The sequence below is a fragment of the Mobula hypostoma genome, chromosome 12 (assembly GCF_963921235.1).
Source record: "Mobula hypostoma chromosome 12, sMobHyp1.1, whole genome shotgun sequence".
In the NCBI taxonomy this organism is placed as follows: Eukaryota; Metazoa; Chordata; class Chondrichthyes; order Myliobatiformes; family Myliobatidae; genus Mobula; species Mobula hypostoma.
Window position 1 is genome coordinate 71,812,092 of NC_086108.1, and position 25,976 is coordinate 71,838,067.

General features: G+C 40.5%; 1 protein-coding gene across 1 annotated transcript; it reads right to left on the reverse strand.

Moving 5' to 3' along the window:
* Positions 1–2,409: 2,409 nt before the first annotated feature.
* On the reverse strand, positions 2,410–22,028 carry LOC134355202 (tetraspanin-1). Its single transcript, XM_063064987.1, has 8 exons — positions 21,794–22,028; positions 15,658–15,727; positions 9,747–9,953; positions 6,320–6,394; positions 4,555–4,653; positions 3,788–3,931; positions 3,621–3,704; positions 2,410–3,280 (listed from the first exon to the last, which is right to left on the reverse strand). The coding sequence occupies exons 2-8, from the start codon at positions 15,712–15,714 to the stop codon at positions 3,218–3,220; spliced, it is 729 nt and encodes a 242-aa protein (XP_062921057.1). The 5' UTR covers positions 15,715–15,727; positions 21,794–22,028; the 3' UTR covers positions 2,410–3,217.
* Positions 22,029–25,976: the final 3,948 nt, after the last annotated feature.

Genomic DNA, 25,976 nt, shown 5'->3' on the forward strand with positions numbered 1-25,976 from the left:
AGAGTCCAGAGGAGATTCCCCAGAATGATTCCAGGAATGAAAGGGTTAATGTACAAGGAGCATTTGATAGTTCTGGACACGCACTTGCTAGTGTTTAGAAGAATGAGGGGATCTCATTGAAACCTATTAAATATTGAAAGGCCTAAACAGAGTGGATGTGGAAAAGATGTTTCCAATAATAGGAGAATCTAGGATCAGAGGGCACAGCTTCAGGATGAAGGGACATCCATTTAAAACAGGGATGAGGAGGAATTTCTTGAGCCAGAGGGCAGTGAATCTTTGGAATTCATTGCCGCAGATGACTGTGGAGGCCAAGTCACTGGGTTTACTTAAAGTGGAGGTTGATTAGTTCCTGATTAGTCAGGGCATCAAAGATTACAGGGAGAAGACAGGAGAATGGGGTTGAAAGAGATAATAAAATCAGCCATGATGGAATGGCAGAGCAGATATCATGGGTTGAATAGCCTAATTCTGATTCTATGTCTTATGGTCCTATCATCCAACAAGTAAATGTTGGCAACATTTTAAATGAAGTTGATATAGCACTGCTTCTGTTAAAGATGTGCTTTAAGAATACAGAGGACCCTTTTCTGAAGCAATGTTCGCAGAAAACGTGATAACCAGTTAACCCTCAAATGTAGCTTTGTAACAAGATCCTTTTGAAGATTTATTGCTAGTCATAAGGTTTTACGATGCACTTCCAGTCCAATTATATACTGTGTATCTAGCATTTCTAATTTGGCATCAGCTTGATTCATGACTATAGCAGTTATTTTTAATGAAAGACATTTTCAGTTCTCAAGCCAACAATAATTTAGCTGTGAATTATTGTAGAGTTTTTCAAGAATCATTAATATAAGAGACCAGTAGTAGAAAAGTCTATAGATAAAGGTCTATTATTACATTGTGAAGGATCTTTTACTGGTTGGAACTCGCCCCTCAAGCATGAGGTTTCAGGAAATTTATTTGATGCAAATATTGACAATGCCACCAGCAGCTACGGTCATGACAAGCCCAGACGTTTTGTTTTCACCTAATTACAAGGTAAAACAATGCTCTGGATTAAAAACAATTGACTTTGTGCTGAAGTTCTGGAGCATCTGTAACAGCTGTGCTCCAGCACAGGTTAAAAACTCAGTATCAATTTCCGCCCACCCCACAAACAGCTTAAAGGTGAACTTATCTCCCTACTGCATACAAACTAGCTGCTGTATCTGCAAGACATCATAACATTTAAGTGCTTTGAGTTGCACAGATTAAAACAGATGATTACTGTGGACAGTGAAGAAAGTTATCAAAAAATGACGGGGTGATTTTGATCAGCTAGGCAAGATGGCTGAGGAATAGCATTCAGGTAAGCTCAAGGTGTTGCATTTTGGGAAGTCTAAGCAGGGTAAGATCTTGGTGGTGGGAGTTGTAGATGGTGGGGGCGGGGGATGTGAAAAAGAGGAAGTAAAGAACAGATACCTGGAAATTCAAGTACATATACCCCCCACAGTAGTGCCACAGGTAGACAAGATGAAGGTTTCGATGCTGGCCTTCAGTCGGGGCACTGACTATCATGTTGAGACAGTATATTACAGTTGTACAAAATATTTTTGAGGTCACAAATAGAACAATGTGTATATTTTTGATTACCCTGTTATTGGTAATATTAAGCTGGAAAGAGTTCAAATAAGATCTGTGAGAATGTTGCCAGGACTCAAGAATCTGAGTTTATATGAAGAGGTAGACAAAGATTTTATTTCTTGGAGTGTAGGAGACTGAGAGGTGACTTGAGGAGCATACAAGATTATAATGGACACAGTCTGTGACTTCACCCTATCTTTCTCTCTTCCCTCTCCACCACCACCACCAGCTGAGAAAGGAATCAAAAATTCCAGGGCTTATGGCTGGGGGAGAGGGGAAACAGAAAGGGATCCAAGTGATAACTTCTTGACAAAGGGCAAGTGTGAATGGACTGAGCTGCCAGAGTAAATAGTTGAGGCGGGAACAGTCAGCTTTGCAAGATATTTTGACAGGTATACAAATAGAAAAAGGCTTTAAGGTCTTGGACCAAATACAGGAAAATGGGATTAACTTAGGTGCCTACAAGGTTGACCTTGGTTGAAAGGCCTATTTCTCCAGTTAATATAGTCTGAATTATTAAAGATATGACTTTTTCTGTATTTTCATCCTTTCAGCTGGACTTAAGAAAAGCAAATGTTAGTGCCCTCAAACTAGTTCTACAGTTATAAATAAAGCAAATAGTACAGAAATCACTCCTTACCCACCATATATCAACCCCAGACCTCTCATTGGCATAATTAGTATTTGGTTCCAGTCTCCTAGCTAAGATGCAACAGCTCTAAGGATCTCTCATTTAGCCCCAAATATTCCCAATATCCCAGGTTATCGTTTCAAATAAATTAGACTTCATTAGTTCATAATTTATTAAAAGACAAAAAAAATTATACAAATCAACTTCATTGAAAGTCATAATCAAAATACAAAGGCCAATTATTCGATGTTATATACAAAGCAAGAGGCTTTATCATTTAAGAGGATCACTTATCCAGTGCAATAGAAGACTAGGTGACATTGTTAGCCAATGTCAGGACGATGCATTCATTCAATTTATAGTCTTGCCCTACCTCATTTGTATTTATGCAAGAAAAGAAACAATTTACACTGCTCAGTACATTTTTCAGAAGTGCTATGTACAAAAGGTTTCCAAGACCAAGACACCAAGAATTTGTAAAGTGCAGATGTGAATAAATATATCAAAGTGTGGGTAAAATTAAGAAGATATTAGCTCTTGGTCAAGGGGTCAAAAACTTGAAGGTGTAGCCAACGGATACAACATGAAGGAAATGATTCCTCTCCCTTGCCCCAGTAAATCTAAACAAGGCAGTCACTTTTGAATCACACTGACAAATTCCAGAAGTACTCAAAATTTAAAACATTTGCACTTATTCCTCATTTCCAGAAAATTAAATTATGGGAAAACAGAGGTACCTTTGCCTAGTGCGACAGGACAAATGCAATGGTGTCAGCAAGGATTTTCCTCGGAAAGATTTCTGCACATCCATTGTAAATGGATTCTTAGAGTTTAATACAAAATTACTGGATGCCAATACAAAATTCTAAGTGTCTGAAGAAATTCAACTCCAGGTATAATCGAACATTGATCTGAAGTTTCATTACACTCCCTAGACAACTTGCAATACGCTGGCTCTCATTCATAAGCCTTTCCATCAATCTTGCAGTACAGATACATTGACACCGCCATTGCAGCAATCTGAAATGAACAACAGCCAACAATATTAATTAAAACAGCAAATTTAACAACCATTCTCTAAAACTAAAGTAGGCTCAAAACCAAGATGCCAATGAAGTTCACAATGATTGCTGCTAGCTTAGTTACTCAATTCTCCATTCTGTCACACTCATCTGTTCTGATCATTGATCATGGGGGTTATAATTGGACATTTTGGTTCCCTGGTATCTCAACCCCCAGCTAGTTCAATAACAAAATGGAAATGTTTACATCTTAAATATTATTCCACAGGACCAATTCTATCTAGGTAGCCTGCTTTGGCAAGATGAGTATTGAATTAGTTCGAACAAAATGAACTCACCTCTAATACACAAATTCCTGCAGCAATCCCACCAACAATGTGTGCATTTTCTTTCAGAATGTCAAAGAGTTGTTGAAAACATCCCTGCAATGATGAAAAGATTGTGATTTACAGCTACAGTGAAGCAATGCAGGTCAGAAAATGTCAGGAATAAAAAGCAGTCATACCTGTATTCTGCTGTTCATTGCCACCGTTTCAGTACAAACGGCTGCTGTTGTGTTGCAGCAGAACGATGGGAAGGTATCATTGTTCTTTCTGAAGTAATAGGAATCACTAAAATCTGTATAGTTGGTAAAGCCACAACACTTCAGCTGCAAATGTGGAAAGAGGAGCATTAAACCAAATACTAGAGGTACATTATTCATATCAAATCTCTATACAGGTGCAGGAAATCTTAGGGGCACAAGTTTTGGAATTCAAAAGGTGGTTTGGGAGCCATTTTTGATGTTTTTCTAAACTGTTTGATTTTGGTTACCCGACAGTTGCAAGTCAATTCAAAGCCATAGCAAATGAACAAATAATTTGCATCAGGCCTTGGACATCCCTGCTTAATACCGAGTTACTTCAAATCTTTCAGTGTCATCTCTGGTGCACACTTGTTCTTCATGACACATCTCCATCTATTCAAGGATTATACAATACATCTAGGTTATAACACCATGGCGCTAATACTTACTTAATACTAAAATTTGACCAAATTAGGAATATATAACAAGGTGCATCAGGAACTGAAGGATTCCTTGCAACTTTAGCTCCTGCCATCGTTGCAAGATAACTAATGTACATTGGAGATTTACCCAAGCACTTTCAGGCGTGCTGAAATATTTCCAAGGTAATCATTCTACAACTGTTAAGATCAATAACCATTCTATAGTATTTATTAGCAAGACTTTCCTGTCTCAATTTGGTCATTTAACAAAAGTTAAATAATTACTTCACTCATTGTAGTATTCCAGATTCCAGTCACATCTTTCTGCTTTCCATAGTCATCCCTTAGTACTGGAGTTACCCAGGCACGGAGAAGACTCTCTGCCTACAAAAATACAAACAATTGTAGGATTAAATTTACTTTTCACTCAAAAGTGAATGAGACAATAATTGTATCAGGTAAGCATCCAAGTGCAGCAAGGAGCAAGACTTGGTGTGCACAATAATGAAAAACAAATCTGACAACCAGACTTCAACATTTGGGCTCAGGTTGACAATCATTTTGCTTCACAAAACCAAGCTCTAATAGGAGAGTCCACTCCTACAACTACATTCAAGAATGTTGTCATCAAGTACTTCGGGAACCTCCAGAAATTGAGCGAAGCAGAAGATGGCTTTGTGGCAAACAAATATCTCTTAAACTCTGAAAGCTTTATACCATTCACAGAGCATTTATCTGGTGACTACATCTGATACCTAGTCAGCACATGTAATGAATGATCAGTGAACTAGAACCACTTAAAGGCTATTGTTCTATTACTGCTTCCAGCTGAAAAGGGAAGTTGAGCTTGTGTATCAAATATTGCTGTTGTTCCTCACTGCACCTTGTGGTGCACCAGGCAGTAACCTTGTTGATTCTTTAGCATTTTTGTCTCTTTTTTTAAAAAAAACAAGACCAAATTGCTAGGTCAACACTCAACCCAGCACGGATGGAAAGCATGAAAGGAGCCGGCTGGATCTGAACCAGGACCACTTGCCTTGAAGTCCAGAGCAGATGTTACTAAACTACCAACCGACTGCATCAAATATTGCTACGCTGAAACTGGCCCTTCAGCAGTCTTGCGGGAATACGAATAACAAAGCTGCTGTCCTCTTTGTCACTACATCTCCATATGGGGTGATTGTGGGAGGAATAGAGATTAAATGTAACAAATATCTCAAACAACAGGAATTCTGCAGATGCTGGAAATTCAAGCAACACACATAAAAGTTGCTGGTGAACGCAGCAGGCCAGGCAGCATCTCTAGGAAGAGGTGCAGTTGACATTTCAGGCCGAGACCCTTCGTCAGGACTAACTGAAGGAAGAGTGAGGAAGGGATTTGAAAGTTGGAGGGGGAGGGGTAGATCCAAAATGATAGGAGAAGACACGATGGGGAGGGATGGAGCCAAGAGCTGGGCAGGTGATAGGCAAAAGGGATAAGAGAGGATCATGGGACAGGAGGTCCAGGAAGAAAGACAAGGAGGGTGGGGGGGGGCACCCAGAGGATGGGCAGGGGGTATATTCAGAGGGACAGAGGGAGAAAAAGGAGAGTGAGAGAAAGAATGTGTGTATAAAAATAAGTAACAGATGGGGTACGAGGAGGAAGTGGGACATTAGCGGAAGTTAGAGAAGTCGATGTTCATGCCATCAGGTTGGAGGCTACCCAGATGGAATACAAGGTGTTGTTCCTCCAACCTGAGTGTGGCTTCATCTTTACAGTAGAGGAGGCCGTGGATAGACATGTCAGAATGGGAATGGGATGTGGAATTAAAATGTGTGGCCACTGGGAGATCCTGCTTTCTCTGGTGACAGAGCATATGTTCAGCAAAACAGTCTCCCAGTCTGCTGTTCAGCAAAGCGGTCTCCCAGTTCTCTCCCAGTTCCATCACTTTCAATGTGAAAGCTAGCAAAACTTTGCCACGATACTAGCTGGAATAACTGAGGGCTATTAAATACAATATACTTGCGCCAGATGGCATTTTATAAATGGGAGACAAAAGCTTGTACTTACGAAAGAAGAATACACCAGAGCCACGACAGCAGCAGCAATTTCAGCAATGAAGATTATAAGAACAATAGCGAAGAACTAGGAAGATGAAAACAAAATAATTGTTACCTGACTCTGACGAGAATGTTATTGATAAACTAGTTGCTGGAATATTTACATTTAAGTGGTGGCAGGTACTGTCAGAAGATGAAAACCCTCATGTGCAAGTTTGCTAACTAATGTAGCAATTAGATATCACTCTTCATTAGTGGAGTGATAATGGAAGTCACAAGGCACCATGCTAATACAAAACAAAAGATCAGATTTTTATGTCAAGTAGCTCATTTAAAGCAGCGACCACATTGCTCAAATTAATGTTGTGTTGTTTAGTGAGAAGATCAGTCTGTCATATGTTGGAGCATGGGTTCCCAACCTTTTTTATGCCATGGAGCCTGACCATTAACTGAGGGGTCCTCTAGCAGCTAGAGGGCTTGGTTGAGTGCCTGCAACTGCCAGCAATATTTAAAGAGATCTGAGAGAACACAGCCATCACAAAAGGCTTATGAGATAGCTTGCACCACAAGGCTGTACTTCTATTGCACACTGTGACTGAAAATAATGCAAAACCCCCTTTACTCAAAAAGTGAGGTCATGCCATTATGTAAATCTTTACGCAAATGGAATATTCCACCAGCGTTTGGAGCTTTTGTTGACATTCAATTGGATAGGATGTTGACATATAGCATGCAGTCTCTATTGTACAACTCTTCCAGGTTGCATCTAGTCCAAACCCAAGGGAATGGGTTCCGAGTTTATGAAACCCAATTAACCTCCCAGTATCAGTCTTTCGACACACACACAAACCTTATCCAACACTAGTATCATAGATGTGGCAAACAAAATGCTGAAATAACTTTAGGATTCCAAATATTTGGAGACAAGGCTGATGTTGAGTTAACATGGGATTCTGCTGGAAATCTGGAGCAACACTCAAAATGCTGGAGGAACTCTACAGGTCTTGATGAAGGGTTTTGGCCTGAAATGTTGACTCTCCATAGATGCTGCATAGTTAATTCAGAAACAAAGGTTCTGAACTTAAAGAGGGGTAACTTTGAAGGTATGAGACGTGAATTAGCTAAGATAGACTGGCAAATGACACTTAAAGGATTGACGGTGGATATGCAATGGCAGGCATTTAAAGGTTGCATGGATGAACTACAACAATTGTTCATCCCAGTTTGGCAAAAGAATAAATCAAGGAAGGTAGTGCACCCGTGGCTGACAAGAGAAATTAGGGATAGTATCAATTCCAAAGAAGTAGCATACAAATTAGCCAGAGAAAGTGGCTCACCTGAGGACTGGGAGAAATTCAGAGTTCAGCAGAGGAGGACAAAGGGCGAAGGGGAAAAAAATTATGAGAGAAAACTGGCAGAGAACATAAAAACGGACTGTAAAAGCTTTTATAGATATGTAAAAAGGAAAAGACTGATAAAGACAAATGTAGGTCCCCTGCAGACAGAAACAGGTGAATTGATTATGGGGAGCAAGGACATGGCAGACCAATTGAATAATTACTTTGGTTCTGTCTTCACTAAGGAGGACATAAATAATCTTCCAGAAATGGTAAGGGACAGAGGGTCCAGTGAGATGGAAGAACTGAGTGAAATACATTTTAGTAGGGAAGTGGTGTTAGGTAAATTGAAGGGATTGAAGGCAGATAAATCCCCAGGGCCAGATGGTCTGCATCCCAGAGTGCTTAAGGAAGTAGCCCAAGAAATAGTGGATGCATTAGTGATAATTTTTCAAAACTCATTAGATTCTGGACTAGTTCCTGAGGATTGGAGGGTGGCTAATGTAACCCCACTTTTTAAAAAAGGAGGGAGAGAGAAACCGGGGAATTATAGACCGGTTAGCCTAACGTCGGTGGTGGGGAAACTGCTGGAGTCAGTTATCAAGGATGTGATAACAGCACATTTGGAAAGCAGTGAAATGATCGGACAAAGTCAGCATGGATTTGTGAAAGGAAAATCATGTCTGACGAATCTCAGAATTTTTTGAGGGTGAGGATGTAACTAGTAGAGTGGATAGGGGAGAACCAGTGGATGTGGTATATTTGGATTTTCAAAAGCCTTTTGACAAGGTCCCACACAGGAGATTAGTGTGCAAACTTAAAGCACACGGTATTGGGGGTAAGGTATTGGTGTGGGTGGAGAATTGGTTAGCAGACAGGAAGCAAAGAGTGGGAATAAACGGGACCTTTTCAGAATGGCAGGCGGTGACTAGTGGGGTACCGCAAGGCTCAGTGCTGGGACCCCAGTTGTTTACAATATATATTAATGACTTGGATGAGGGAATCAAATGCAGCATCTCCAAGTTTGCGGATGACACGAAGCTGGGTGGCAGTGTTAGCAGTGAGGAGGATGCTAAGAGGATGCAGGGTGACTTGGATAGGTTGGGTGAGTGGGCAAACTCATGGCAGATGCAATTTAATGTGGATAAATGTGAAGTTATCCACTTTGGTGGCAAAAATAGGAAAACAGATTATTATCTGAATGGTGGCCGATTAGGAAAAGGGGAGGTGCAATGAGACCTGGGTGTCATTATACACCAGTCATTGAAAGTGGGCATGCAGGTACAGCAGGCGGTGAAAAAGGCGAACGGTATGCTGGCATTTATAGCGAGAGGATTCGAGTACAGGAGCAGGGAGGTACTACTGCAGTTGTACAAGGCCTTGGTGAGACCACACCTGGAGTATTGTGTGCAGTTTTGGTCCCCTAATCTGAGGAAAGACATCTTTGCCATAGAGGGAGTACAAAGAAGGTTCACCAGATTGATTCCTGGGATAGCAGGTCTTTCATATGAAGAAAGACTGGATGAACTGGGCTTGTACTTGTTGGAATTTAGAAGATTGAGGGGGGATCTGATTGAAACGTATAAGATCCTAAAGGGATTGGACAGGCTAGATGTGGGAAGATTGTTCCCGATGTTGGGGAGGTCCAGAACGAGGGGTCACAGTTTGAGGATAGAGGGGAAGCCTTTTAGGACCGAGATTAGGAAAAACTTCTTCACACAGAGAGTGGTGAATCTGTGGAATTCTCTGCCACAGCAAACTGTTGAGGCCAGTTCATTGGCTATGTTTAAGAGGGAGTTAGATATGGCCCTTGTGGCTACAGGGGTCAGGGGGTATGGAGGGAAGGCTGGGTTCTGAGTTGGATGATCAGCCATGATCATAATGAATGGCGGTGCAGGCTCCATGGCCTACTCCTGCACCTATTTTCTATGTTTCTATGTTTCTATGATCTGCGAGTTCCTCCAGCATCTTGTGCGATGCAGAATTAAGTTGTTCAATTGTTCCTCATTTTCCACCACCCACACTTCCCCAGCTCAGCAAATGGGAAAAAAAAAATCCTTTATTCATGGTCAGTATTTACTCCCCACAAATTATACCTACCAGCATTAGCAGGCATTTACTTTCTTTCTGTGCTCCACAACATCCCAGGAATCCAAGGATAACCAAGATAGCACCAATCACAATGCAGAAGTAGCCGATGTTGACAAACTGCATTGCTTGAGAAGATATAGGACCAATTACTTTTACAAAAGACGTTCCATCCACACTAACCCATATTCCAACACCCAACAGGGCTCCTCCTGCAAGCTGAAAAGGAAAAAGAAAACAGCAATTTCGCATAGTTTTCCCCACACTTAATTAAATTGCATGCAATTTAACCTGACAAGTCAAATTTGCAAAGATGAAAGACACTTTATGAATTGTTACTAATTTAATAAGAGCAAAAATATAAATAGCGCCATTTTAATATAATAGGATTGACCTTGAATTCAGACAGAAACATCCTTTGTATTATTTGTCAAATATACATTAATCGTCAGTGCCTCTAATGCAGTCCCTATAGAACAAATGCATCAATTTTGATTTCGGGATCTGGGGAATTTCCTACCTGACTTGAAACAAGACAATGGGACTTAAACTTAAGCAAACAATAGAAATGCAAATATATATTCAAATAGCTATAAACCAAACAATTTAGCAAAAACAAATGCATGCAAGGTGTTGAATGAGTCACAAGAACATTAGGGCATATGCAACGTAACACACAATAGCTCATTGTGCTTTTAAAAAAAGTGGTGCTAAGGGAAGATATTGGTCATTAATAATCAAGAATCTATTTACCCCCATGTTAAATATACCTAATGACTAGCTCCATAATTATCTTATAGCAATGAATTCTATGGATTCACCACCCTCTGGCTAAAGAAATTCCTCTTCATCTTTGTTTTAAAGAGACATCCTTGTACTCTGAGGCCCACTGGTCCTAGATTCCTCTAATATAGGAAATATCTTCTCCACATCCATTCTATTGAGGCTTTTCAACATTCATTGGCTCCCCCCTCATTTTTCTAAACTTTAGTGAGTACATCCCCAGAGCCATCAAACTCTCCTCATACATTAACCCTTTTACACCCAGGATCATTCTCATAAACCTCCTCTGGACCCTTTGTTGCCAGCAGATTCTTTCCTTGATATGGGGCCCAGAAACTGTTCAGTACTCCAAATATGTCCTGACCAACACCTTATAAAGCCTAGCATTACATCAAGATTTTTGTAATACATTCTAATTCTATTGAAATAATGTTAACATTGCATTTGCCTTCATTACTACCAACTTAACCTACAAGTTAACATTAAGGAATACTGCAATAGGTCTCCCAAGTTCCTTTGCATCTCCAGTTTCTGAATTCACTCCTCATTTATCAAATAATCTCTGATTTCATTCAGTCTATTAAAGGGTATGACCTTACACTTCCCTGAACTGTATTCCATTAGCTCTTTCTTTGCCTATTCTCCTGATCCCTCCAACTAATTCTACAGACTCCATTTCTTCAACACTACTTGCCCCTCCACCTATCTTTGCATCATCTACACTCCTCTACCACGAATTCTATCATTCAGATAATTAATATAAACATGAAAAATAATGGAACCAACACTGACCCGTGCAGAACACTACTAATCACTGGTAGCCAACCAGTAATTCCACTCTTTTATTCCACTCTTTGGCTGACAAACAAATGGCAATCTTCTGTCCGTGCTAGTATCTTCTTTGTAAAACCATTATCTTATTTAGCAGCCTCGCGTGTGACACCTCGTTAAAGCCTGCCCGAAAATCCAAGTAAACAATATCCACTGACTCTCCTCTGTCTATTCTGCCTGTTATTTCTTAAGAATTCTAACAGATTTCTCAGGCAAGATTTTCGCTTAAGGAAGCCGTGTTGACTTCGACCCATTGTTATTGTTTGCCTGTAAATTCACTGAAAGCTGATCCATAGAAATAGACTCTAACACCTTCGCAACCACAGATGTCAGGTTAACTGGTTTATAATTTCCTGGCTTTGGCCCACCTCCCTTCTTAAAGAGTGGAATGACATTTGCGATCTTCCCATCACAGAGTCACAGGACACCACAGTACAGAAACAGGCCTTTCAGCTAATTTAGTCTGGCCTAAAGATGAACTGACCTAGTCCCTTTGACCTGCATGTACCCAGCCCACAGCCCTCTATAACCTGCTTACATTTACCCTATTTATACCCTTCAATTTTGTATGCCTCTCTTTATTCCCTAGAGCGCAGGAGAGTGAAGTCCTAACCTAGTCAACCTTTCTCTATAACTCAGGTCTTCAATTGCTGGCAACATCCTTGTAAACTTTCTCTGCACTCTTATTAATTTCTTTCCTGTAGGTAGGTGACCAGAGCGGCACACAATATTCCAAATTAGGTCTCACCAACATTTTATACAACTTCAACAAAACATTTCAATACACAATTCTTTGATTTATGAAGGTCAATATGCTTTTGTTTTTTAAAAAATGACCCTATCTACCTGTGACACCACTTTCAAGAAATTAAGGGTCTGCATTTCAAGATCCCAGTTTTACTGCTCTCTGCGGTGACCTACAACTCACCATCTAAGTCCTACCTGGTTTCTCCCCCCAAAGTCCAACACGTCACACTTGGCTTCATTAAATTCCACCTGCTATTTTGGTCTAGATCCTGCTGCAAGCTTTCCTTACTGTCCACTTCACCCATAATCTTGGGGTCATCTACAAATTTGCTGATCTAGTTTATTACATTAATTTATTTATTGAGATACAGTGCAGAACAGGCCCTTCAAGCTACACCACCCAGCAATCCCCCAATTTAATCCAGACCTAATCATGGGACAATTCACAATGACCAATTAATCTATCAATCAGTATGACTTTAGACTGTGGGGGGAAACCCACGTGGCCACAGGGAGAACTTACAAACTCCTTGCAGGCAGTGATGAGATTATCATCCAGATTGTTGATACAAGTGGCAAATAACTAACTCAGCACTGATCCCTGTGGCACCACTAGTCATAGGCCTCCAGAGAGGCAACCATCTACCACCACTCTCTGGAGCCTCGTGATGCTAATGTCTAATCCAATTTACTACCTTATCCTGAATGCCAAGTAACTGAACTTCTTGACCAACCTCTCATGTGGGATCTTGTCAAAGGCCTGGCTATGGTCTACACTGCTTTGCCTTCAACTTTCCTAGTCAAAAGACCACAAGATCAGTTAGACACGACTTACCGCTCACAAAGCCATGTTGACTATCCCTAATTAGTTCTTGCCAGTCCAAATATTGTTATATTCAGTCCTTTAAAATACCTTCCAATAACTTACCTACTACAGATGTCACCCTGTTTTATAATCTCCCAGCTTATTTTTAAGAGCCTTTCTTGAACAATGGAACAACATTAGCTGTTCTCCAATCCTCTGGTACCTAACCCATTGCCAAGTTCAGAACTATTTAGAATCTAGTGATTCTTGAAAGAGCAACTCTCATGCCCCCACAACCTCCCCAGTTACCTCCTTCACAATCCTGGGGTGTAGTTCATCTGGTCCTGGTGACTTACCCACCTTTAGACCTCTCAGCCTCCCAAGCACCTTCTCCTTAGTAATAGCAACTACACTCACTTCTGCCCCAATTCTCTCGAATTGCTGGCATACTGATGCATAGTACTCATTCAGCCCATCCCACATTTCATATTTCCTCATCATCTCTCCAGCATCATTATCCAGAGGTCCAATATCCACTCTTGGTTCTCATATTTCATCTTTCCTCTCCTTACTGCTTAAATTGCCCTCTGTTGTTCCCCCCCCACCCCCCAAAAAAGTTTCCAAATCCTTTAATATCCCACTGTTTTTTGCTGTACTGTATGTTTTTTTGTTGGCTTTAATTTCCCTCGTCATCCATGGTTACCTCATCCTTCTTTTAGAATGCTTCTTCGGGATTAACCAATTCTGCGTCTTCCAAATTGTCCCCATAAATTCCAGTTACTGCTGCTCTACCATCATCCCTGCTAGTGTCCCCTTCCAATCATCAGCTCCTCACAGCTCTAGTTATCTTTGCTCACTGTAATGCATTATTGTATCTGATTTTAGCTTCTCTCCGATTTTAACTCCTATTAGGAAGTTTTAACCCTTGCAGTATTTTAACTCTACCCACAAGGCTTCTACATTTTCTGATCCTATATCACTTCTTTTGAAAAAAATTGATTTAATTTATTAAACCAATGAATCCACCTCACCCCCTTAGCCTACGTGCCTGTCCCTTTGATACAATGGGCATCCTTGGATGTTAAAGTCCCAGCTGTGATCTTCTTTCAGCCATAACTCTGATGCCTGTGATGTCATACCTGCCGATTTCTAACTGCATTACAAGATCACCTACCTTATTTTATGTACTGCCTGCATTCAAAAATTACACCTTCAGCCCTGCATTTATCATCCTTTTCAATTATGTCTCCATGTTGCCTGGTTAAATTCTTATCCTTTTCTATTTTTTTTTTGTCTTTATTCTGGAGATTTCCATAACCTCTTCTGCAACCTCCCTCCCCTTTACTTTATTCATAATTTTCCAAGCTGTTGAACCCCCCCCCCCCACTATTTAATGTAAGGCCCTATCCGTAGCCCTAGAAAACCAGGATCCTGGTATCAGCAGAGTTCAGGTGGAGCCTGTCTCATCTGTATAGCTCTCTCCTTCCCCAATACAGGTGCCAATGCCCCATAAATTTAACTCTATTCTTATTAAGCCAATTTGCATGTTGTTCAGGTAACAATCTAGAGATCGTTACATATTTGGTCCTGTGTTTTACTTTAGTTCCTAGCTGCTCAAACTACCTCAGCAGAACATCTTTCCTTGCTCTTCCTATGCTGTTGGCACCCACATGGATCACAAAAACTGGATCTTTCCCCTCCACTCCAAACTCCTTTGCAAGTGAGATATAATACTCCTAATCCTGGCAGCAGACAGCAAAATGGCCATTGGGATCCTTGTGACAGATGCATCAATTTATAGTCCCAATGCAAATTACATTTCTCTTCTCTTAACCCTTCCCCCCACCCCTCCCCACTGCATGGCTCCCTGAACTACAGTCTGGTTGTTCATCCTTCCGAGAGCCCATCACACTCAGCCTCACAGGGAGCAACAATCTCAGACCTGCTGGGCAAGCTCAAGGGCGGAGGATCTTATAGCACTACCACTTAGGTTCCACTACCCGCCTCACTCGCAGTCATACACGCTTGCCGCTCACCAAGACCTAAAAACTGAATCAATGCCAAACTCAGTAGAAAGTCCTGACAGGTCCCCTTGCTCTTATGGCTTAATTTGGATGATTAAGACCATAGATATCCAATTTAAACCTCTCTGTTTCACCCTGACCTTAGATCCAAAACCCTCACTATTATTTTAGCTACTCTTAAGCAAACACTTCTACCCTTCAACCTATTCATCTAGCACTGCTGTTCATGTTCTAATTTGAAAACCCTGATGACCATCATGTTTGATTGATACTAGTTCCTGACCAAGCAGTATTTGCATCCTAATTTGCACTTACTTTTTAGTTCATTGTACCATATCTACGATCTGCCATTTCTCTTCCCTCAAATGTATAAAAAACAAGGGCCATGCTTTTTCTCTGAAATTCTTTCCATAATCTGTTTCCATGTTCTATGAGCTCATGTCATCTTTGATGCCTGGCTTTAAAAACAAATCTACTGTAAAGATACCTAGCATGACTTGCTTTTTAACATGATCATCAAAAATTGGTAATGAGTTGATATGTCTGGAGACATTCTGCTATATTAGGTTGCTACTAAAAGTTGCTAAAAATTTGTATACAAAATAGCCTCTTAGTTACATCATTACTAAAGAAAAATCTACAAAGCAGGGTTTCAAAATACCCAGGCTGAGACATTTACCAAGTGTCCATGTATATAATCACTGTATAGCAGCTACGGAACAAGCATACTCACAAAGATGAAGAGGTTGAAGAGGATCATCATAACCTTCACAAATGTAAAGCACCCCATTTTTACTCGAGATCTACAAAACAGCAAATAATCAGTATTAAAATTGGCATTTGTGAAACGCCTTCTAATGAAGTCAATAATGAAAGTTCTGGTTGGCTAATACTTTGCAAGCTACATTATAGCTGTTGATGAAAGAAATTTAATATCTCAAAAGGTACTTCTTGATTTATTGAAGATTCAAGGTTTATCTACTCTTATCCCAGCTGTCTCCATAAAACAGAATGCCACTGTTCAGCATTGCTTTCAGTGTTTATACATGATTTTGGTGATAAGAATGTTCAGTTAAAAACATACACTCTGGACCTACTCAACTATTTCAAGCTTCATTCCATGGAAAGATGATAAATGTCATTCATTCTAAGTGAAAAGGCATAGCCCAACTCAATTCCCAAATTGCCTCTGATTTCAGTGTTATAGGCATAGTTATGATTTGGAAGCTTCATGAAGCTTAACATCTGCAAACAAATTTCTAGACTCAAGACAAGATGCTTCCTGATCACCAGGTACGTATTGTTTAGTGTATTCTTTCAGTTTATCTTTTGATACAATTGCTCCCTGACAAGTCCACCTTTTAAATAATATAAAACAGACGAGTAGGCAAACATTTGCCCCTTTGAACCTGCTCCATCATTCATCAAGATCATGGTCGATTGTTTGTCTCAGCGTCATTCAGCACCATCTCCATAACCCCCAGTTCACTCAATTATCTGAATACATTGAATTAATTTGATGAACAAGCCTCCACAATTCTCATGAGGAGATAATTCCACAGGTTCACCATCCTTTAAGTGAAGAAAATTTCAGTCTTAAACAGCTTGCATCTTATTCTTAATCTATTCTCGTTCATTATTCATACAGGAGGAATGTTTTTCCAGCATCTTTGCTAAGCTCCAAAAGGTACTTCTTTAGATTTTGAGGTAATCTTTCATTCTTGCAAACTCAAGAAGACAGACTTATTCAATTATTCTCTCCAGAAAAAATCTGCCATCTCTAGTGAGTCCCTTTGTAGCCCTTTGGATAAGGACAGCACAAGTGTACATGAAGCTCTGGGCATTCTCTAAGCCTTATATAATTGCAGCACTTAAATCTTCTCAGAAGGACAATATATCATTTAATCATTTGCAGCACTTGTATGATAGGCCTTCACTTATATTTTTTTGTTCAAGCATATCGTAACATATCATCCATTCTCACTTCTTCCTCAATCAAATTGAAGATATAATTTGTGTAGTTACTTCCTCTATCCTAGCAACATCTGACTAGTCACACCCTGCCAAAGATTCTTCTCTTTTATAATGCATTGTCCAATACCAAATTCTCAATCCAGTTCCATGTATTCAGTTTTTATAATGTGGATGTCCTTAATAAAGTTTTTCTCCTTTAGGTGCACCTGTTGCAGGGCATAGCTTTAAAAGGGCTGGAGATTTACAGAAAGATTTTCCACCCCAAGTGATTGAAATTTGTACTATGTCACAAATCCACACCAACTCTGCTCAATACCATTATTCTGTAAATGGTATTAAAGTAGATTTCTGCAGTGTCCTTATTACCAAGGTTTTGTCCAGTTTTTCCTCTTTCACTAAATTGCATGAAAGTAGATCAAGTTTCTTAACAAGCAGGTAAAACTATTTTTGCTAAGTGACTTGTTTGGCAGAACAATAACCTTGAAGCTGGCAATCAATGCAATAAATGTTGAGTGGACTTGAAACACCCCAGTGGATTCTGGTTAATTGGGACGTATCATTACCAGTATATTTTGACCCAATCAAGAGGCACCTGAATTATTTGAAGTTTCATAGAAATAGTTAAAAAGGGTTAAAAAGACAAACTACTTAACTGAGTAACATTATGTAAATGAAAAATGCAGAACAAATTAGAACACTATCAATCCTACTACAGTATTATAATACTGTTTTACTTCCTCATAGTTGTTGGAGGAATTTATCCAGTGTTCGTGCTCTTTTGATTGACTGTAAATGAACAGAATCAGCACAGACAGCTAGTGCAAATAATGGACTGCCTTCATACAATGCTCTCAAAGATTGCACCTGCAAATCTTCATTTTCATTGTTACAATCAAGATGATTGTTGATACCTTCGAATCCTTAGTGATTCTTAACTTGAAGTAGTTTTATTTTCACACCCAGCTGTTTCTGGCATCGCAAGGCCTGATTGCTTGAAATTGCAGTGAGCAGAACAGTTCTGAATTGTCTTTCCTGTCAACTATCAGTGACAAAAAACCACTGCTTTTTGAATATATGCATGCAACTGAGGCTATTTATAAACTATTTGTTCTAAGCTTGGTTCACTGGCTAACAGTCACCCAAGTGCATGTGACTGAGGCTGGTTAAAAACTGGTTGCAACAGTCTCCTGTCCCAATTAAATGGTATAGTATTCCAAATTAATGAATGGTATTCCAGCTATTTTCTTGATTAGTTTTTGTTCTTTAAGAGTTGTCCTAATAAGTAGCTGCCCTGATTAACCGAGGGCCCAATTAACTGGAATCCACTGTATCTTGTTTCCACTTTTAGCCTTTTGGCTTATGTTTGACCGCTGGCAGTATTAAAAAGGCAATAACAATGTTTGACCTGTTGAAGGACTAAAGGTAGGCAATCAGGTTGCTCTGGCCACAGGCAAGGCTGCCAAACAACTGAAGGAATAAAATGGACCATATTTGGCTTTCAAGGTGGAATAATTTAAGTCCAACATTAGTGACAGTGAAATTGTTGAGTCAGAAAAAAAAAATCAGTCTTTAAGTACAGATTAATCAGGGGTAGTCAGCAAGACTTAAGGGGAGATCTTGACTAATTTCAAAGAATTTTTTTGAGGCAACTATGTATTAATGGGGAATACGGCTGTGGATATTTACACAGACGTCAGCAAAGCCTTAGCAACATCCGCTCGGGACACTGGCTCAAAAGGGAGAGCCTGTGGAATATGGTACAATACAGCAAATTGGCTTGTGACAGGAGGCAGAGAGCGATGAGTGAGGGTTGTTTTTGTGACTGGAAACCTATGACTATTAATGCAAGCATGGGAATTGGTCCTAGGACTCTGCATATCACACACTAAATACGTGGATTGCCTCTGTAGGAGCTACACGTTTACAGATATCATGTAAGCATTGTTTATGAAATCACAGGTAATCTGGCTAAAGCACAGTGTTGATCAGATGCTAAGGTGGGCAGATAGAGTCAAAACAACACGGTACAGGTACAGCTGCTTCAGTCCTTCTGTCCATGCTGATGACAATGCCCACCCAGCTAGCGTCAATTTCCTCTGTCAGCCCACATCCCTCCAAACCCTACTCCTCCATTTAACTATCAGTGCCTCTTAAATGACACTATTGTACCTGTCTCAGCCACTTCCTCTGGGAGCTCGTTCCATTTACTCATCATCTTCTGCATGATAAAATTATACCCCACCCCCCGACCCTTTTAAATCACTCCCCACCCTAAACCTGTACTTCCTGCGTCTGGTGTTCTCTGCCTCGTAGAGGAGACTTACCACCCATCTTACCTATGCCCCTTAATACTTAATATTAAGTATTTCTACCAGTTTTATAAAATTCTCATATTCCGAGAAGGAAAGACCTAGCCAAGCCAACCTCTCCCAATAACTCAGGCCTTCTATTCCAGATAACATCCTCAAATCTTGTCTTCACTCTTTCCAGTTTAACCCTTTTCTTTCCGATAACAAGGTGACCAAGACTCTACACAGTTCTCTTAAGTGCAGCTTCACCAATAACTCTACAACTGCAACATAATGTTGCAGCTCCTCTAACTCAGTGTCCTGACCGATGAAGGCCAGCATGCCAAAAAAAGAAAACTTTTTCAACCTCCCTGTCTGTGACACTACTTTCAACAAATTAGACACTTTTACTCCAAGTTTGCTCTGTTCTGTTGTATCCCTATGCTGGATTGACTTTGCAAAATGCAACACCTCACACTTATCTGTGTTGACATCCATTTTGCCTCCACACTGCCCACAGCCCCAGCTGATCTCAATCCCCCTCCAATCTACAATAACTTTCACTCTCAATCATCTGATTTTGTGTCATCTGTAAACTTACTGCTCCGGCCTTCCCACACTTGCATCCAAACCATTTATATTATTAAAAAAGTGTCCCAACACTGACCCCTGCAGCACATAATTTGGGAGGGGCCTCCAATTCCAGAAGCAACCTTCAACCATCACTCTGAGGAAATTTCAAATCTACCCAACCAGCTCTCCCTGGGTTCCATGGGACTAGATGGAACATAATCTTGAAGAAAACGTAAAGCAATGCATTTCAGGAGTGCTGCTTGGGCCAGCCAGTGGTGTAGTTGTGTCAGCACTGGACTTCGAGGTGGATGGTCCCGAGTTCGAATCCAGCCAGGTCCCAACCCAAGTAGCAGCAGTAGTTACATGGAAGGAGGCCTACCAATCTACTTCCGTATCTTGCCACGAAAACCCTGTGGACAACTACACTATCCACAAGTCGACGATGACTCAATGGTACTTAACAACAATATGGGGTAGGATATACATAATGAATGGTAGATCCTTAGGAAGTACTGAGGAACTTTGGTGTACATGTCCCGGAATCTCTGATGGCAAACATGCAGGAGAAATTGCTATGATGTTAGAGCATTTCAGATACTTTAAGGCTGGATAGGCTTGGCTTGTTTTCCTTGCAGGAAGAATATCTCGAGGGATGCTGATAGAAGCTTATAAAGTTATAAGGGCAAAGAGGGTAGATAGCAAGAAGGTTATGTAACTAGAGGCAAGAGTTGGTGATTTAGAGGGGAATTGAAGAAGAAATTTCATCCAAAGAATGGTTGAAATCTGGAACAAAGCCCAAGGGGTTGATAGAGGGGAGAAAATAAATGCAATAACATCGAAAGCTACAGGTCTGGTGCTGGAAAAAAAGAGGAAGTGTGGAGATGGATACTGCATGGCCAGCTGGATACTGGACAGGAGGTGTTGTTCTCACATTGGGACTCAGTAACTAGTGTTTTTGCCAAACATCCTGATGAGTCACAAGGGCTAACATGGACATTAACCAGGTACTAATTAGAGGGGGAGGGAAGTTCTAGCTGAAAGCCTTGCTCTGTTGGTTAGCAACCTGTTGCGCTCTAGCAAGCCACCACATCAGCACAGAATTGGAAAGAATGAAGGATTTATTTTCATCTGGTGGAATGGGCCACTAGATACATTTCATTTTAAACACCAAAACTGAAAAAAAAACTATGTTGGAAATCTGAAAACGAAACCCAACAGATTCGGTAGTATGTTGAAAGAACAGCTGAAGGACCCATCCTCAGAGCTTCAAGGAAGAACGATTAGTTTAAAACGCTTGAACATGCCAAATAAGAACTTGCCCCTCCCATCCACATACGCTACTTAATTGAATCCTGGACAGAAAATTCGGGCGAAGAAAGCCATTTGAAAGAAGAGTCAGAACTAAAGCTTCCCCAAAATTGGAAGCAACAGCTAGCTAATTTTTAAATATTTTTAATTACTTAGCTAACTTTTAAATACTTATTTCTAACGTGTATAGATCCACTTCGTGGTAGGTTATGGTTCGGAACAAGGCAGTTGTTTCCAAAGGAACACTGATCCGTTGACAACAACTCACCCACTTCAGTTTTTAAAAGGCAACCCGATTTCACCTAAACTAGTAACACGCTGGTCAATTTTCTTTTATATAGATATAGATAGTTTACGACTGATGTAGTAAATGTTCTCTCATAAAGAAAACAACAAAAAAAAAATCAAACCGCGACCCATGAAGAGATGAAAAATAGTTGAAGGGAAAAACGTCAGGCAAGATTAAATACGAGGAGATTTTTAAAAATAATCAGCAAGGACAAAGTGGTCCATCAATTTACACTTGATTTGACGGTGTTTTAACGGATCGCCCAAACATTTACATCTAAACTACAGGTACTTTCAATTCGAATTTGAATAAAAAGATCACGAGTGATTGTATCAGGTATCATGCAAGTTGAAAAGTCAGAAAGTTATATTTCACGTAAAATTATGAAAAAATATTTTCGCGTATTTGAAGATTAAATTCAGGTATATGAACCGTACCTTTTAATCGTAAAAGTAAGTTCTCTGGCGCCTTAACACGGATGTTGCTGTTATTCCACTTTTTTAAACGAGGAAATAAACCAGTGGTCGCACCTGGACGAATGCTTTACCTGTTGCTCGACAGGAGGTTTTAAGGAGGGATTTTTCGGGCTCTGGTTTTAACTGACGTCGTGCTTAACCAATTAGGTAAGGAAGTTGGCTAGAGTTGATTTCGTGACTTTGTTACAGACTGAGCCTGATGAGATGATGTTTGCGCCCTCATGTGAACGTGTGGCCAGAGACATTTTATCAATACCTCCCATAAAAAGAATTGACGTCGCATCCTTTGTACAAGTCACGGAAAAGTATTTAAATATAGAATCCATTTATTCGTCATAATGAACCTTGCAAGCACTGCAGAATTCGTTAGGCTCAGGCAACATTTTAATCGCTTTACTCATTTAAGTACAGGTGTCAGGTGAAGTTACATTCCTAACCGCAATTACTGAGTCTCAGGAAGCCCCTGATCAAATACATAGCCCTCTCAAGTAGTTGTCATGCAGCCAATTTACAAGATTAACGGCGGAGTTCTTCCGAAAACTTCTGAGTGTGCCTTCTCCTTGATTGTGGTAACGAGAAGAAGGCAAGTCCCGGATGGCGAGGGCCCTTAACAGCAAATGCTCCTACTTGAGGCACTGCCTTTTGAAGATGTCCTCGATAGTGGGAAGACTTCAGCCAGTGATGGAGCTGGCTTATCTACAATCCCCTGAAGCCACGTTCAATCCTGTGTATTAGGGCTTCCGTACCGGGCGGCGATGCAAACACTCAGAATGCTCTCCGCTGTACATCCGTAGATATTTGCTGGAATCTTTGCCAACGTACCAAATCTCCTCGAATTCCTAATGAAGTACAGCTGCTGGTGGGCATTCTTTGTGACTGCGTCAATATGTTGGGCCCGGGATAGATCTTCAGAGATGTCGACACCCAGGAGATTGAAGCTGCTTCCCCTTTCCACTGCCGGATAAAGGCTGGTATGCGTTCTCTCTCCTGAAGTCCGCTATCCCGAGGTTTTACTGACGTTGAGTGCAAGGTTGTTGTTGCCCACCTCTCAACCAGCCAATCTATCCTCCTCCCAACTGCCCGCTCAACGCCATCTGATATTCTGCCCGCAATACTGGCATCACCAGTAAGTTTATACTACCAAAGGGGTCATGTGGTCTCACACAGGATGATTGGATCAGAGAAAACTTATTGCAGAGAAATAGGTCATTCGTTCGGTTGTGTCCGTGGCAGTTGCTAAGGATCCACCTATCTAATCCCATCTTCACCACGTAGGTCACCCTTAAAAAAAAAGCATTTTAATTGTGATGGCTATTTCTGTCTTTACTAGTTTTTCAGCCAGATTTTATTTCCCTCTGGGTGACAGTCTACACTCTCTCCTATTATATAATGCATTTTACAATTTATGGGCACTAATGTTTGACTCCTTTGCTAAAGGAGTTCCTAGATACACTGGGACAGTTCCTTTACACCATCACACATGTCTGCCTTAGAAAAGCTGAAGACACAAGTCCATTGTTTATCATAATATCCGTCGTTGTTCATCCTGGAGCTTTTGAAGACTCTCTGGGTGTAGGTATGAGTCACTTCATGCATTCAGGACCCAATCCCCTGAGACATTGCCATAATAACACTTTCAATATAGAATTGTTTCCAGAATGGAATGAGGTTCAAAAGTCTGGAGAATACTGATATTTTTAGTGTCATAACCTGAAGATGTTTGGGAAAACTGCATTTGGCTGTGGAACTTTCCAGTCAGATCCTGGAGTGAAACAGAGATTCTCTTTAAAAGAAAGGAAAGCAGTAAGTGAGTGTAATGTTCTCCAAGATCGTTTCATGGTAATTCCTTCCATTAAGTTAATTTCAAAGTTCAAAATAAAATTATTATTATTTAAGTACATATAAGACCATAAGACACAGGAGTAAACTTTGGCCATTCAGTCTACTGAGCCAAGGATTGGTGCTGGATCTGTTGTTTGTCACGTATATCAATGATCTGAATGATAATATAGTAAAATGGATCAGCAAATTTGCAGATCACACCAAGATTGTTGGTGCAGTGGATAGTAAGGAAGACTAACTATCAAAACTTGCAGTGGAATCTGGACCAGCTGGAAAAAAGGGCTGAAACATGGCAGATGGAATTTAATGGAACAAGTATGAGGTGTTGCACTTTGGGAGGATGAATCAAGGTGGGTCTCACACAATCAGCATTAGGGCAGTGAGCAGTGCAGTAGAACAGAGGGATCTGGGAATACTGTTCCATAATTCCTTGAATATGGCATCAGAGGTAGGAAGAAAGCTCTTCATAAATCAATGCACTGAGTACAGGAGTTGGAATGCTATGTTGAAATTGTATAAGATGTTGGTGAGGCCTAATTTGGATTATTATGTGCAGCTTTGGTCACCTATCAACAGGAAAGATGTAAAAAAGATTGAAAGAATGCAGAGAAAAGTTATAAGGATATGGCCGGGACTTGAAGACCGGTGTTACAGGGAAAAGTTGAATATTTTTTTTTAGATTATGAGAACACTCAGTCCTCGTTTATTGTCATTTAGAAATGCATGCATTAAGAAACGATACAATGTTCCTCCAGAGTGATATCACACAAAAACAGGACTAACCAAAGACTAGCACTGACAGAATCACATAATTATAACATATAGTTACAGCAATGCAAATCAATACTATAATTTGATAAAGAACAGACCATGGGCACAGTAAAAAAAAAGTCTCAAAGTCCCGAGTCCCTGATAGCAGGTGGCAAAGGGAGAAACTCCCTGCCATAAACCTCCAGGCATCGACAACTGCCGATGCATTGGAAGCACCCGACCACAGCTGACACTGAGTCCGTCTGTCCGAAAACTTAGCTTCCAACCAGCCCCTCCGATACAACCTCCCGAGTGCCATCCTCTGCCAAGCGCCTTCGACCTCGCCCGGTTGCCGAAACAAACAAAGCTGAGGATTCGGGGCCTTCTCCTCCTGAGATTCTGGACCACACAGTAACAGCGGCAGTGAAGCAGGCATTTCAGAAGTTTCTCCAAATGTTCCTCAGTACTCTCACGTCTGTGTCCATCAAATCAGAATTGTGCACGGTCCCCTACTTGACAAATAACAGTTAGGACTTCATTCCTTCGAACTTGGAATATTGTGAGGATGTTTGATAGAGGAATACAAAACTAAGAGGGGTATTGATAGGGTAAATGGAAGCAGGCTTTTTCCACTGAGGTAGGGTGAAACTTTGACATGGGTTAAGGGTGAAAGGTTAAATGTTTAAGGGGAACTTGAGGGGGAACTTCTTCACTGAGAAGATGGTAAGAATGTGGAATGAGTTGCAAGTGGATGTGATGTTGATTTAAACATTTAGGATTCTCCTTTACATTGTCTGCTGGAGCAACTTCCCACCTTCATTTAGCCTTCCTGATTTCTTTCTTAAGTGTTCTCTTGCATTTTCTATTATTCCATAAGCACCTTGTTTGTTCCTACCTGCCTATACCTGCTATGTACCTCCTTTTTTTCTCTTAACTTTTCTCAATAACTCTTGATCTCTTGATATCCCTTAATACCTCTACACTTGTTATCTTTACCTTTAATTCTGACAGACACATACAAGCTTTGTACTCTCAAAATTTTGCTTTTGAAGTCTTCCCACTTAGCAAGAACAGGGAACAGCCTGTCCCAATCCACATTTTCTAGAACATGTTTGATCTAATTGTTATTGCCCTTTCTCCAATTTAGAATCTCACCCTGCAGACCAAACCTATATTTTTGCATATTTGCTTTGATGCTAATTGCACATGATCACTAGATGCAAAGTATTCCCCGACACAAACTTCTGTCACCTGCCCTGTCTCATTCACTAATAGCAGATCCAGTATCGCATGCTCTCTCATTGGGTCTTCTGCGTACTGATGAAGGAAACTTTCCTGAACACGTTTGACAAACTCTATCCCATTTAGTCCTCTTAGAGTCTGGGATACCCAGTCAATATGTGGAAAGATAAAATCACAGACTATAACAACCTTTTGTTTGTTGCAGCAGTCTGTGATCTCTTTACAAATTTGTTCCTCTAAATCCCTAGGACTGTTGGGTGGTCTGTAATATAATCTCATTAACATGGTCACACCTTCCTTATTTCTCAGT

Bases quoted from the DNA above. Each gene is read 5' to 3' on its own strand.
- LOC134355202 (XM_063064987.1), bottom strand. From the start codon at position 15,714: ATGGGGTGCTTTACATTTGTGAAGGTTATGATGATCCTCTTCAACCTC. The intron at 3,705-3,787 runs GTATGACTGCTT...TCATCATTGCAG, and splicing joins CAATGAACAGCAGAATACAG to GGATGTTTTCAACAACTCTT. The intron at 3,281-3,620 runs GTGAGTTCATTT...TGTTCATTTCAG, and splicing joins CAGGAATTTGTGTATTAGAG to ATTGCTGCAATGGCGGTGTC.